General features: G+C 45.5%; 1 protein-coding gene across 2 annotated transcripts in view; it reads right to left on the minus strand.

The window, feature by feature from the left end:
* Nucleotides 1–14,985, minus strand: part of PLXNA4 (plexin A4) — a 565,211-nt gene extending 550,226 nt beyond the window's left edge. The window contains exons 1-3 of one of the 2 annotated variants that reach the window (XM_032483354.1): nt 14,811–14,967; nt 14,217–14,362; nt 12,785–12,858 (exon numbers count right to left, since the gene is read on the minus strand). In XM_032483354.1, the coding sequence (XP_032339245.1) occupies nt 12,785–12,856 (72 nt within the window). In that variant the 5' untranslated portion in view covers nt 12,857–12,858; nt 14,217–14,362; nt 14,811–14,967. Of the gene's footprint in view, nt 1–12,784; nt 12,859–14,216; nt 14,363–14,810 lie in introns of both variants that reach the window. The other variant, XM_032483356.1, reaches the window with a different exon arrangement.
* Between the last annotated feature and the right edge of the window lie 335 nt (nt 14,986–15,320).

The following is a 15,320-nucleotide window of genomic DNA, read 5'->3' on the forward strand; positions in this document are numbered from 1 at the left end:
TAAACAGCATATTAGACACAAGAAAAATGTACCTGTTAGACTACAGGATACAGTTAAACAATTAACCAGAATGCATCAGTCAAAAAGGTAAAAAATAAAATTAAGAGTTTAAGATTCAGGAATGAGAGAATAAAAAGATGCAACATAAGAATAACTGGGGTTCCACCCTATTTCAAGATGACACCTGCACCCCAATGTTCACAGCAGCATTATTTACAATAGCCAAGACATGGAAACAGCCTAAATGTCCATCAACAGATGACTGGATAAAGGAGATGTGGTATATTTATACAATGGAATACTACTCAGCCATAAAAACCAACAACATAACGCCATTTGCAGCAACATGGATGCTCCTGGAGAATGTCATTCTAATAAAGTAAGCCAGAAAGAGAAAGAAAAATACCATATGAGATCACTCATATGTGGAATCTAAAAACAAACAAACAAACAAACAAACAAAGCATAAATACAAAACAGAAATAGACTCACAGACATAGAATACAAACTTGTGGTTGCCAAGGGGGTGGGGGGTGGGAAGAGATAGACTGGGATTTCAAAATTGTAGAATAGATAAACAAGATTATACTGTATAGCACAGGGAAATATATACAAGATCTTATGGTAGCTCACAGAGAAAAAAATGTGACAATGAATATATATATGTTCATGTATAATTGAAAAATTGCGCTCTACACTGGAATTTGATGCAACATTGTAAAATGATTATAAATCAATAAAAAAAGTTAAAAAAAAAAAGAAGAACTGGGGTTCCAGAAGATGTAAATTGAAAAAAGAAAGAAGAAATAGTTGAAAAGATAATGGCTTAGAATTTTCCAGAGTTGACACCACTTCTCAGTTTCAGGGATTCTAAAGATTTCCAAGCAGGACACATCATAATGAAACTATAGAAAACCAAAGTCAAAAAGAAGATCTTAAAAACACCTGGAGGGTGAGGTGACCTGGGGAAGCACAGTGATTGGCGTGACAGCTGACCTCAACAGTCACAATGCAAGCCAGAAGTCAGTAGAATGTTATCTTCAAAATGCTGAGAGGAAATCATTTTCAATTCAGAATTGTATTAAATGTAGGCATTGAAGCTATAACTCAAGAACAAGAGGAAATAAGGCATTTTTAGATTTATGCAATCAGAGTTCATTCAGTACAACAGATCTTCATTAAAAGAACATCTGAACTAAAGGATGTACGTTAGGAAGAAAGAGAATGACATCAGAAAAAAAGAACAAAAAGGACGAAGGACTATTGAGCAATAAGAAACAATAAATTTGTGTGCAAATAAAAATAAATGTGACTGAATGAAATGTAAGTATTTGATGTGTGGGATTAAAATACAATCAAGCTGAGAACTGGAAAAAGAACAGTCTTGCACTCATGGAGTTTAGGTCCTAATGGGGAGAACTGAAAACCAGCAATTAGCAAAGTTTAAAGAAAAAGAAAAACCCACCAGATCAGATCATCCAAATAGTGACGAGCGCCGCATAAAGAACTTAAATAGGATGATGTGAAAGCCCAGAACGCAGGGGCCACCTCAGACTCAGTGATCAGAGAAGGTGACATTTAAACTGAGCTCTGAATGACGGGAAGGAGCCAGACACATGAAGTCATGGAGACAGCATGCCAGGCAGGGGAAGAGTTACTGCCAAAGTCCCGTATCTGTCTGACTCAACTTTCCCAGGCCTCAGTTTCTTCATCTATAAAATGAGGATTAGGAGGTGAGTGTAGCTCAGCAGTAGAGCCCGTGCTTAGCATGCTCGAGGTCCTACGTTCAATCGCCAGTACCTCCATTGAAAACATTAAGAATTTTTTTTTAAAAGATAAAATGGGGATAATATTTCCCTCATATTTCTTGTGAGGACTGAATGTGCTTTTGTATATCAAGCACTTTAACATACTTGAATTGTAATATGCATGGTAATTTTATTAAGGCAGCCTAGCTTCCTGTGAAGAATACAGACTTTGGACCAGCCAGAGCAACGCTTACATTCCTGGCCTGACAACTGTGTGAACACTCTGAGATCCGGTGTCCTCACTTGTTAAGTGGGAATGGGGCCGTTGCCATAAGGAGTAAAGGGTGAACCACATACACAGAGCCCAGGGCTGTGCCTGGCCCCAGCACTCCCATGCTGTTAGTCTCCTTCCTCTCCCTCTGCTAAAATGTTACCTCTTCTGTAAAGGCTCCGATGGCCTCCTCATCGCCCACTCCCCGACTCCAGCCAGGAGTCCTCTCTCTTCTCTGCTTCCCACTGTTCTTTATCTGTAAGTATCTCTCCACGACTCCATTGTTTGGTTTGTTTTTCCATTCTCCCAGGGTGTGTAAAAGTCATTCCATAGACTTTATTCTATTCATCTTTTACACCCCCTCCACCCCCATGGTATCTAACCTAGGGTCTTGCATGTCACAGGTATTTGATAAAACATTTAAGTGAGTGGAAGAATGACAATATGAATTAGAGTTGGAACATCACCACCACCAGGGAGCCAGCTATTTCATAAAGCAGCCAATTGCAGGACTACTGCTGTTCAAAACTTCTCTCTCACATCAAGTCAAAATCTGCCAGTGACAGATTTTCATACAAAAGGCCTCCAGCGAATCACATTTCTGGTATCTGCATACAAACATTGTCTTTTCCCACCTCAGCCTTGGGCTTGGCCATACAACTAACTTTGGCCAATGGGACAAACAGGATACAAAAAGAGGCTTGGTAAGTCATCGTGCCTGGGGCTCACTCTCTTGAATCATTGCCATCAACATGCAAAGAAGTTCAATTTCCCCTCCTTAAAGAAGAGAGACCTGAAGGACCCAGCTGAGCCCAGAGCCTCCTCAATCCACAACAGCCTACAATCATATCAGCCTAGGCAAAACTAGCAAGAGAATCACCCAATCAAATCACAAAATTGTGAGAAATAATAAATCATTGTATTAAACCAGTGCATTTGGGGGATAGTTAGTTATACAGAAATAGATACTTTCTTCCCTTCAATTTCTCTCAACCTGTAAAAGCAAGTATGATCCCTCTTCCACAAGACAATCCTTTAAATGGCTAAGACCCTCTTGGGTCTTCACCAAGCTGAGTATCTTTAGTTCTTCAACAAATTTTCACTATTGCAAAGATTTCTCAAAAGGCCCTCTGGTTCACTCCTCTTTTACAAGTGTGGGGCTCAGTAAAGAAACACACCCACCCACGTTCTGGCAGAGAGACTGTAATCCCATCGGTCTAGATGCTCTGCTTCCATCCATGTGGCAAAGTCAGATCAGTGTGGCTTTTCGACTCCATCACTCGGTAGCCTGTACGGTTCTCAGGGTCATAAATTATAGGCCTTTGCTTATGAACTGCTGTGCACACACACCTTCCAAATCCTGCACATGAAAACTTGATACACTTGAACCTATGTGTAGTTTCCTACTAAAATGATCATGATAATTGGGGCCTGTTGGGGGCTTTCTACATCTGAATTCTACGTAGCAGTGGGCCTCTATACTGTGAACGTCAATGGTGAAGTCTCAGTCTTCATCTTACTGATGTATCAGCAGCATCTGCCCACTCTCTCCTTCTGGGGAAGCTTTCTTTTTTTGGCCTCATAGGAATCCCTCTCTCGGTTTTCATCCTCACTCCTTGGATGCTTCTCTGTCTTTGTTGGGTCCTTGGATTTAGTCCCTCCTCTATCTACCCACACTCTCTAAAGCCATCTGTAGGTTGAACAACTCCCAACACTATTTCTCTAGTCCTGATTTCTCCCCTGAATTTCAGACTCCTATATCCAACTGCCTACTGAGTATCTCTAATTAGAGAATGGGTATCTTAAATTTAATTGATCCAGAATAGAACCCTTGACTTTCCTCTTCCCAAACGCCTTCTCCCCATCTCCATAAACAGTGACTCTATCCTCACTGCTCCTGACTGCTCAGTGCAAAACGTCTGGAATCACTGACACTCCTCTCACATCCCACATCTGATTTACCAGCAGATCCTAACAACTCAACCTTCAAAGTATCTACCGAATCCTACCATTTCCACTACCTCCATTACTCACACCTTCATCTAAACCATCACTACCCCTAATCCAGACTATTAGAATAGCCTCTTAACTGGTCTCCCAGCTTCCACCCTTGACCCCTACAGTAGCCTGTTCTGCATACGGCAACCAGAGTAGTCTAAGACATAAGCCAATCATACATCTCATCTGCTCAAACTCTTCCCAGCGGCTTCCCATGTCACCAGAGTAAAATCCAAAGTCATTACCAAGTTTGGGATGCTCTATAAGAGCTGGCCTTAGCTACCTCTCTGACCTCACTTGCTACAATTCTCGCCTTCACTCTCTCCACCACTGCCGCAGCTGGCCTTCTGGCTGTCACACAAGCCCTCCACGCACACTCCTGACTCAGAGTCTGTGCGTCTGCTCTTCCCACTGCCTGAAAACACCGTTTTCCCAGCCTTAGTTGGTGCTCTCTTCTGCTCAATGCTCATCTTATCAGAGAAGCTCTGTTCTGAGGTCAGCAATCTCCCCCATCACAAGCCACTTGGTATCTCTTCTTATCCCACTCAACCCTTTGGTCCTCTTCCCTCACTAGTAAGCAGCCTTCACAGAGCAGAAGCTTGGTTTCGTCCCCGCTGTATCCTCAGTGTTAGAACCAAGCCCAGCCCAGTCGAGGTATTCAATGGTAGTTGGACAAATAAATTCACTATCCCTTCTAGCTTTCGATCGTCCATAAATTATATCATTGTCCAAGAAATTTGTATTTTTACTAGCCAAAAGGACACGGCCAGAAAATAAGCTCTGTGGTACAAGCAATGGAGGTCGTAGTCCTAAAGATGCATAATACTGTCTTGAGTGACCAGCCAGAATCTGGATTGTTCACCACAGGCAACGGGATGCCATTAAAGGTTTTTGAGTCTAAAATGAAAGAATCTGTCTTATATAAATAACTTTCATTGGGACATTTGAAAAATCCTACTTAGATCAATTTGGAAGCAACTTGACATTTTCCTTCTTTATGAACTGGCTTTCAGAATGTGTTGACAAGTATGGTTCATCTCGAACAGTCCTAAGTAATTCTCTGGACCAAGGACAGGGACCACCGGGTCACTGGTGAACAGATGCACGTGGCGGTGAACAAACAGATTAATGCATCTGGGTCTTATGACCACACTGTACACTCATAACACATGTACGTCTTATCTTAACACCTGTGCACAACTATATATAGCATCCCAGGAATCTTGTTTTCATATCATACACGTAGGTTCTTGCCAGAGCTTTCTTCTGAGCCAGAGAGTCTGAGAAAAAAGCTGAGGGAACAGTGCAAGTTGTACCACGCACACCAGACTCCAATGAGCTCACATGTGTAACAAATAACCTCCCGACAGCTGCCTGCTCTGACGGCTCAGTGGCAGGGGAGCAGCCAAGGCAACAGGAGGCTTTTCAGCGTGGACAGCCTCGTGGCTGAGAAGGAAGGGAGCAGCTGAGGCCATTCTGAACATTTATTCATTAACTTCCTCAAAGTCAAGTGGAAAACAGCGGTGGCTGGAGCAGAGGCCCCAAGACCCCATCAGGAGTCCCTCTGGCCATTGGGGCCAGCACCCCAGGGGCTCGGAAGAGGCCGTGGGTGGAAACGCAGAAGCGGCTCTTCCTGACTGCTGTCCGTGGGGCAGGTCCTCCACAGCCGCCCTCCCTGATGGCCCCGGCGCTCAGGAACAGAAACCAGGATCGGTTCCTTATGTAACTAGGAATGCCATTTACACTCACTTCCCCTAATTAAATTGTACCTGTTCTTGCCTCTGATTTTCTCACCTCTCTTCCAGAACAGCATCGAATCCTTCTTCCCTTGACACTCACTCACTCTCTCTCTCACGTGCCCCTCTCCCCACTTCTCTCCCTTCCCATCTGTTCTCTCCGTTCCCTCCTTCCCTCCCCCTCCCCTCTCCTTTCCTTCAGCTACCTGGCTTCTCCAGGTGATTTTCTTTGCTTATTTATTCCTTACACCAGAGCACAGATCTCTGGCTCTGCCAGCAATTTCTTCCCATGCTACTGATGCGTGGTTATGTACGTGGTTTATCATAGAAAAAGTAGAAATAATTTATACTAAGGCTGACTATTCTGTTGACTTGCAGGCTTTAATAGCTGAGAAAACTTAAGAAGATTTGCTTAAATACATGATACACATCAGTACCAACATACATGCTGAAGGAATTCAGGGAGGGGAGAGAGCTGTAAGGATTAGGGTTTGGACCCCCCCAGAGCAGGTGGACTTGGGAGTATTGAAGACAGACTGAGCAGCACAAGGAAGCTGGTTCTGGGATGGGACTCAGCAAGCTAGAGTGCTACATGGTGTCTCGGTGCTGGGCCCCTCCTCTGTGAATCACGTCTGGACTAGGGGCTGAAAGGGTAATTTGTGGGAACTTGCTTATATACCCACCTTACTCCTAATATTTGTCCCTTCCCGTTGGAAAACACATGAGGCCAGAGAGGGAGAAATCAACAGGTCTGGAGCACACACAGTTCAGGGTTGTCATGGCAACCTTGTTTCCGCACAACCCCCTGCCTCCTCACCAAATGTTTATCCCAGAGACACTTCCGAGAGACAGAACCAGCCCTTAGACCTCACCCGGCCCCAGGAATACTGTCTCTTTTCCCTGCCCATGCCAGCCCAGCCATAGCCAGGGCCTGCGGAGAGGGGGGAGGGCACAAAGCTTCTGTTCCAGGCAGAGCTGGTGATGACCCTTCAACTATGATTTCCCCATTTCCCCTCACTGAACAGCTGAATGGTACAGGCCAGGGTTGGGTAGGAGGGGAAGCTGTGATTTCAGGAAGTTGGAAAGAACAGGCAGCAATAAAACCCATATTTTTAAAACCTGCACATTTTACAGATTAAGAAAACTGAGACCCAGAGAGAAGTAGGGGCAGAATATGAACTAAAATCATAGCTTATTTTGTTCTTAACTATTAAGTAATTTTTAAAAGGCTCAGTTAAAGACATTCTTTAACTAGAGGGAAGAAGACAACTAGCTTTTTGGATAGTAGCAGGGTGTAAATTCTAACATAGTTATCAAAAGGACCCCTGAGCAAGACTGTCCTTGAGCTTCATATACAAAAACTCAGGCTTCTGGGGGCCCATTTGGTTTCTTTCTCCACTCCAGGTCACTTTTATTTCAGAGTATATACATGGATTGATAAATTGATAAGATCTCCATCAGGATATCTTTAAAAATCACTGGTGAAGGAATAGTGCTGCTCTTCATTGGCAAAATATATATTTTACTTATTCATACATTACAGGGTAGTTCTAACATAGTTCTAGTTAGAATCTTGAGCCCAAAGGTAGCTTTCCCAAATGGAATGTGAGTCATTTAGGCATGAGAAGAATTTCAAGTTCACTGATGTAATATTTCCTCTGCTGGGTTCTTCTCCACTAATGGAAGTTTAACTATGACCATCTGGCATTAAAAAAAGTCAGGCATATATAAAATAGCCAAGACATGGAAGCAAATTAAATGTCCATTGACAGATGACTGGATAAAGATGTGGTATATTTATACAATGGAATACTACTCAGCCATAAAAAAGAATAAAATAATGCCATTTGCAGCAACATGAATGGACCTGGGGATCATCATTCTAAGTGAAATAAGCCAGAAAGAGAAAGAAAAATACCATATGATATCACTCGTATGTGGGATCTAAAAAAAGAAAGGAAGAAGACACTAATGAACTTATTACAAAACAGAAACATACTTGCAGACATAATAAGCAATCTTATGGTCACCAGGAGAAAGGGGGTAGGAAAAAACAAATTTAGGAGTTTGTGATTTGCAAACATTAACTACTATATATAAAAATAGATAAAAACAAATTTCTTTTGTACAGCACAGGGAACTATATTCAGTATCTTGTAACAATCTTTAATGAAAATGAATATATGTATGTATATGTATGACTGGGACAGTATGCTGACCAGAAATCAACACATTGTAACTGACTATACTTCAATTTTTAAAAATTAATTAATTAAAAAAAAATCACTCCTCATTTCCACTCATACTTTCTTTTGGTGAAGCTGATTGTCGAGTTTCAGCTCAGATCTTTCATTAGCATTTCTTCTGGGGATTCTGGAGATTTTACACATAGTTAAGGAATTGATAAACTTCTTAAACTTTAAGGCAAATAAATGATCAGAATGCATTCAATGTTTAGTCACGACCTTGCTGACAATTAAGCCAATTCATTTTCATAGGATCATGGGAAACTTGGACATTCAGTGGCTACAACAAGCATGTAACAACTTAGAGCTAGCATTTTTACCATATCAAAAGCACTTTCCAAGCATTTGCTCTTCTTGTGATCATCTTCTCAAGATCAGCTAGACTGAGTGATGCAAATAGGTCTGTGCCTTAGCCATATCCATCCCTGGTCCTTATCATAATGCCTGGAACATCTTAAGGACTTAATAGATTTGGTTGAATGAACAGATAGCTACCCTGAACCATTCAGTGGAGATTCAAACTTAGAAGTTAAGAGGTAGCTGATTAAGTATCAGAGTCTGGACACAAGAACAAATATTTGGCTACTAATAAGCTTTCCAGGCTCCTAGTAGACCATTACCCTGTTAGAAAAAAAAACATGTGTGGTGGGGAGGTGGGTAGGGAGGGTGGAGGGGTTTAGCACCAGCAGCTCTTGAGGGTGGGAACAGTTGGAAAAATGGAGTCCGTTGGTTGGTTTACAAAGAATTTAAACGTCCCAGTTGGAAGATCTTAGGGATTATCTACAAGATACACGTGGTATCATGTGAGAATGGAGCCAGAAACACCTTAGGCCCAGCCCCAGCACTATTCTTTACTACTGTTGACTACTTGGCACTGCTGCTGTGAGCATGAAATGAAAATAAACAATGGTTAGCTTTATGTGTTGACTTGGCTAGGCTGTGATGCCCAGGTGTCTGGGTGAATATCAGTCAAGATGTTGCTGTGGAGGTGCTTTTAAGATAGTGAATATTTAATTCAGTCAACTTTAAGTAAAGCAGATTACCCTCCATCTGTGGGTGGGCCTCATCCAATCAGTTGAAGGCCTTAAGAGCAAAGACTAAGATTTTCTGAAGAAGAGATTCTCTTCAAGACTACAACAGAGAAAACGTGCCTGAGTTTTCCAGCCTACTGAAGAATTCAGACTCAAGACTGCAACATCAAATCTTTCCTGAGTTTCCAGCCTGCTGGCCTGCACTACTGATTTCAGACTTGCCAGCCCCCACAATCACATGAGCCAGTTCCTTAAAATCAATCCCTCTCTATCTCCCTCTCTCTCTCTCCCTCTGTCTATATAGAGAGATACAGATACAGATACAGATATATGGGGTGTATGTCTGTACTATTGACTCTCTTTCTATGAAGATCCCCGATTAATATAATAAGTCAAGCCCTCACACAGCCCCTGACAGAGAAAGTACCCTTCTCTGTTCATTCTCCTCCATTACCTTCCATGAATCTAGCTCTGTCATCCTAGCAAATATATGAATGTCTCCTGCAAGATGCCAAATGGGGCAAAGATCCAGCAGTATCAGTGACCTCCCAAGGTCACGACCAGTCCACAACAATACCAGGATTGAAATCTCCTTCTTCTGACTCATCGTCCGTTCCTTCCCCTCCTTCCTGTTACCCACTCACCTTTCCATCCCTAATACACCCAGACGTGGCGCTTATTTAGCCCTAGAGATCAGAGGTGCTCTCCAGCAAGAACGTAGCAGAGTCACTGGGCCCATAATAACACTTTAACCTTGGATATTTACTTGGGATTTCTCTTCACTCTGCAGCAAAAAGCATTTTAGTGAGAGCTCAGCCATCTCAGTTCATATGCACACTGGAAGCCCACCACGCAGTGAGCTGGGCCCACAGCCCAGTGTCACTGCTGTGACATCTGCCTCTAAGAGCCTGTATCTCCAGCACTTTTTTCTTGATTTTTTTCTTGTTTATGTTCAACCTGTTAGCTTAGTCACATAGCCAGCATTAAAAAGACTCGTAGAACGTAAAGGATTCTAGTCTACCGTATAATGACCAACTGCGAGGTCTGGAGGTAAGGGGGTCCCTAGACCACCCTGAGATTCAATCATTTACTAGGAGGACTCAGAGAACTCACAGAGAGCTGTTATAGTTATGGTTTATTACAGCTGAAGAACGCAGGTTAACTCCATCAAGGGAAAAGGTGCATGGAGCAGAGTCCAGGAAAGTTCCACATGCAGAGCTTTCGGGAGTCATGAACAGCGTTAACTCCTCCCAGCAATGATGCATGATGTATGCACAGAGCACTGCTAACCAGAGACTCTCCCCTGAGCCTTGGTGTGCAGAGCTTCCACGTGGGCTCCATGGTTCACTGCCACCATGGCTGACCCCTCTGGAGGTAGAGTGGATACCATCTGGCCCAAAGCTCCCATCAGAAACCACACTTTCCCATGTGGCTCCAGGTCCCCAGGTAAAGGAAAGACATTCTTACCAAGTGTGACATTCCAAGGGCCTTGAGACCACTTCCGAGTAGCTGAGGGCAAAGGCTAGATCTCTCCTTGGGTAAGCTCAGTTTCCTTACTACACGCCCCCTAATGGTGCGCCAGGGGTGCCACTCAGCTCTGGAGTACTCTACAGCTATCTACTGCATTCCTAATTCTGACCTGTCCTTTTGGAAAGGAAAGCTTCTTGTCTCAGGGACCAGGCAAGGGACTGGGGATGACTTCATGCTCACTGTCCCTACTGTTGACATTTAATGAGATGGCAGGTCAAGGTGGAGTCCACCAGGGAGAGCTGTGGCTTGTCCCCAGCCTTCTTCACTGGACACTCATATGGGGGTTAGCCGTGATTCGGGTGTTAGTCCTGAATCCCTCCTGTCGCCGTGGAGTAGCCAGTTCATTCCTTTCTGTCTATTTACAGCCCCAGCTCAACAGACAACAGTTATCTTCACTCACTTAAAAATGCCTCTTCTTTCAACTGCCTAGCTTTCCACATTGCTTACATCGAAGGAATTCACCAATTTGTAAAATCTACAGATTACTGACATTAAGTGGTGAAAATGCTCAAGTTTTACAAATGAAACCCCAGGCACCCATTCCCCATGTCAGGTAGAGAATCCAGACCAAGAAGGAACACGGCTACAGGGAGGAGGACTTCAGTCACAGGGTAAAGCCAGAGCTGGCAGCTGGCTGAGCCAGGAGTGGCGAGGGAGGATGTGAGGGAGGTGGGGGTGACCGATATGTGGGGTTCTGCCCGACAGGACGCAGATGCAGGGGTGGTGCACCTTATTCCAACAGGTGCACCCGAGGGCGGGTGCTGGCGTCACTGGCAAGGGGTGTGGGCTCCTGCAGCTCCAGCTAGGCATCTGCCCAGTGTCCTCAAGCAAGCTTCCATTCTACCTCAGGAATGGGCACTTTCCTGGTTCCCTCACTCCATCTCACAGCTAACTAAAATAGCACCTGCCCACAGTCCCGCCCTCCTGGGCCTTGGGAGGGAAGTAGCCAATCTGCTCTGCCAAATGGAGCTAAGGTATTACAACCGGTAACATCGTCCAATAATGTTTTCCCTTTAACAAGGGCCCTAAGGCCTTCATTCAAAAGAGCAGAGGCAGAAGAGATGTTTTCACTTTCGTAAGTAGTTTTCTTAGCCCAGAGCAACCCTGCCCACAGAAGCAGAGACTCAAAGAAGCTGACCAGTACAGTATCTTTATGCCATCGAACAACCCTCCAAGAATCATGTAGACATAAAATACACTAAAGAGATTCCATGAGCAGCCTTGGATTGTGTGTTTCAGACAGCAGAATCTGATGCTAGAAGCCTGGAGAGGCCAGCTTCCCCTTGCCTCACCTGAGCTGCATCCCTCTGCAGCAAACTGGGTCTGCTCTCCGTCTGTGTTCCCACGGAACCCCGCTTCAGCAGACCCAGCCCTTCTATCCCTCTGCCTGGCATTATCCTAGAAGTTTGGGGCAGGACGGGAACCTTGCCTTTTTCATCTCTGAGTGCAACGGCGCTAAGCAGATCGAAATGGAATTGCCAGCACCCCCAGGGGCTGCCTCAGCCCTGGTTCTGACTCCCAAGCTATAGGGAAAGAGGACGGCCACGTTCTCACTTCCTGACTAGGTCAGGCCACTTCCACTAGCTTCTAGAGTGGGGAGAGCACGTTAGGGACCTAGACGAAGGCCAGGTGCAGAGTCCCCAGTAACAAAATGTCAACCATGACAATCTGCGAAGACTGGGTCTCCAGGATTGAACTCTCATCTACTGCAGGGGCCAGATGATCAGAGACACCTGTCCCCAGGGGTGCCCTGACAGCAGAGCCCAACATCATCTCCTCGCTGTCCCCACGAAGGTAGGAACAACTAACATCCAGGGTCAGGAGGACGTGGCGCGGGATTGAAAGCTACTTTACACAGATGATTGCCTTTCAAATGGTCCTATTAATCATCATCACAAGAACAAGCCGTTGACTGGAGTTCCAGTCCTGTTTCCTTTATTCCAGGGGCCATCAACTCAGTCCTCCTCCTCAGCTCCACCTCCCAGGCCCAGGAACAAAGGCTAGACCTGGTCGTAGCTAAGACACACCATCCACATTTCCATCTCAACTCCGTCACCGATTTTCTGTGACCTTGAGCCGCCAAAACTCTTCCCCTCCGATTACTTCTCTCTAAAATGGTAGTAAACAAACTCCCCAGAGACGTCCTACGGAGAAGCGAGGTGACGCATGCCAAGAAGAGCCAGGCACACCTGCAGACGCAGCAAGCGCTATTCTTATGTCTTACCTGAAAGCAGCAGTCACTCCACGGAGTCTGCTGTGTTGGCTTTTCTGCCCATAATATTTGTGGTCGGATCATGTCTGTATGTAAACCAAACACAAGAAAACAAAGAGGGGAAAATTCCATCACATACTTTTGGGTTTTTTTTATTTTCATCTATTCATCCAGATGGTGATCATTAGTGGGCTCGCCGGTCTGCACCTGTTACTGTTTACGTACACATTCCACCTATGGGGATGTGCTCAGAACGTTCTGGATGAGTCTACCAAGAGACACTACAGGATCAGACACAACCTACTGCCCTAGGAATCACCCTCTAGCTCTTTGGTGGAGACAAGAGCAGAGCTCTTGGTGCTACAGGGAAATGCAAGGTCAATGACCACTTGGCCCAAAAGCCTCAGGGACTCACATGCCCATCTGCGATAAAGCCACCGCATATCTTGAGTGTGCGTGTCTGCTCACCGCGAACGCAGCCCCGTCGTTCACTTGGTGTTTCCTAAACATCCCCACACCAGGGCCCCACTCTCGACGTACCAATTTGAATTCTTTGGAGCGGTGCCTGGAAAAACGTCTATTTTAAACACCCAAGCGATTCTGACGCTGGGTTGAGCTGGGAGTGTTCTAGACTGAAGGAAACTCAGAGCTGTGAGTGCAGACCTTGGCTCTGCTCCAGCCTTGGTGATAATTTCCTGTCCCTCCTGTGTAACTGGGCAAGTCCTTTTCCTCTGGGCCTGACTGTCTCTCAGATAAGGATGAATAAACACAAGAATAAGAGAATTCCTGCTGTGTCTCAGGAGCCCTAGGGTTTCCTTGGAGGCTCCAGAAATTGCTAAGAAGAAATGGAGTATTTGGGGTTCTGGATTCTCTGTCTCAAGAGTTAATCACGGGGCTGCTAAAAAAAATCTACTGATGATGGCCTGACATCAAGCAGGATCAGCTAGGAACACCTGCCCAGGATGCAGGAAATACACAGTCCCGGAAGTGTTCAAAGTGGCTTCAATGGGCATGGTTACCCCAGAAATCACACTTTAGAAACATGACTCCCTGAGAGAGTCAAGGATTTGGACTGGGGGACCTTGAGAGTAGTATCACTTCACTTCTGGCAGTGGTGATCTCCTCATCCTTCACAGGAAGGGTTAAAACTAGACCCCAATTAGGGGTCTCACATTTTGCCATTCCAGTGGTCTGCTGGGAATCCACCACCCCACCCAGCCCCACATCATGAACAGACCCAGGTAGCATGTTACCTGTGCCCAGAACCAGAACCAGGGGGAGTCGGCTGATCCCCTGGGAACACAATGCACAGCCCTGACCTTATTACCATTTGCAATGGACTGAATCATGTTTTCCCAGACTCAGATGTTGAAGCCCTAACCCCAAGGTAGCTGTATTTGGAGGTAATTAAAGGTAAATGAGGTCACAGGGGTAGGGTTCTAACCTGATAGGATCGCTGGTCTTGAAGGAGGAGACAGCAGCGAGCTCTCTCCACACGTGTGTGCACCCAGGAAAGGCCATGTGAGGACACTGCGAGGAGAACCCGACCACGCTAGTGCCCTGGATCTCCGGCTTCCAGCCTCCAGATCCCTGAGAAAATAAATGTCTGCGTTTAAGGCCCCCAGTCTGTGCTATTTCGTTTGGGCCACCCGAGCTGAGACACCATCCCACCATGGCCAGCTGAGGCAGCCACTTCATCGCAACGAAGTCACTTGATCTCACTTAGTATCTTGTCTCCCACACTAAAATGCAAGCCCCCAACAGCTGGGGTTTGACATCCTTTGTCTTTCCTGTTTGCAAAACTCTCATGAGGTTGACAATGTCATTTTACCAGATGAAGAAATAGAGGCTCTGAAGTTGGTGGCTCGTGCCTGGTCCCGCCACGTGGAGAGAGGCCCTGTGGCGGGGATGCGCTGCCAGTTTTTGGCTCTGGGTGTTCGCTACTGTGCTCTGTTCCTCCAGGGCTCAGTGAAGACCTGCTGACGGGCTGGGGGTGGGGAGGGAAGCAACAGCTGCCTGGTGCCCGGCTGCTTCTTACCCTCCAGAACCGACGGAGCGCAGTCCTTGCGCAGCTAGACTTGCAGCACGAATGGAGGGGTCCCCGTGGGGCCGGGGAGGGGCTGGGCACAGCAGAGCAGGCGCCTCTGTGCTTCTCTCCAGGAGGTCCTGCCCCGTGAGGGTGCTGTCCGCCAGCTGAGAGAGGCCTGCGGGTTCTGGAGCGTGAGGCATGAGACAAGCTGATAAAACACAACATGAACAAGGTTACAATTGTTGGCTTTGTTCCTACACTAATAAACACTTAAAATTACTTGTCTAAAGCATTTACATTTAACTAAGCACTTTCCTAAACAATGTCATCTTTTCTTTACAACAACCCTGGGCAGGAGGCAGATCTCACCCCCGAGTTTGTAGGCAAGGAGACAGCCTTAGCCTCACATAGTTTTCGAGCAGCAACACCAAGACATGGATACCTGTGTTCTGTTTCACCCTAGGTTTGCTTCATCAGTATTAGCTACAAGCTACTTCTTTTTAAAAATTTTGTTTATTT

This window comes from Camelus ferus, chromosome 7 (genome assembly GCF_009834535.1).
Source record: "Camelus ferus isolate YT-003-E chromosome 7, BCGSAC_Cfer_1.0, whole genome shotgun sequence".
NCBI lineage: Eukaryota > Metazoa > Chordata > Mammalia > Artiodactyla > Camelidae > Camelus > Camelus ferus.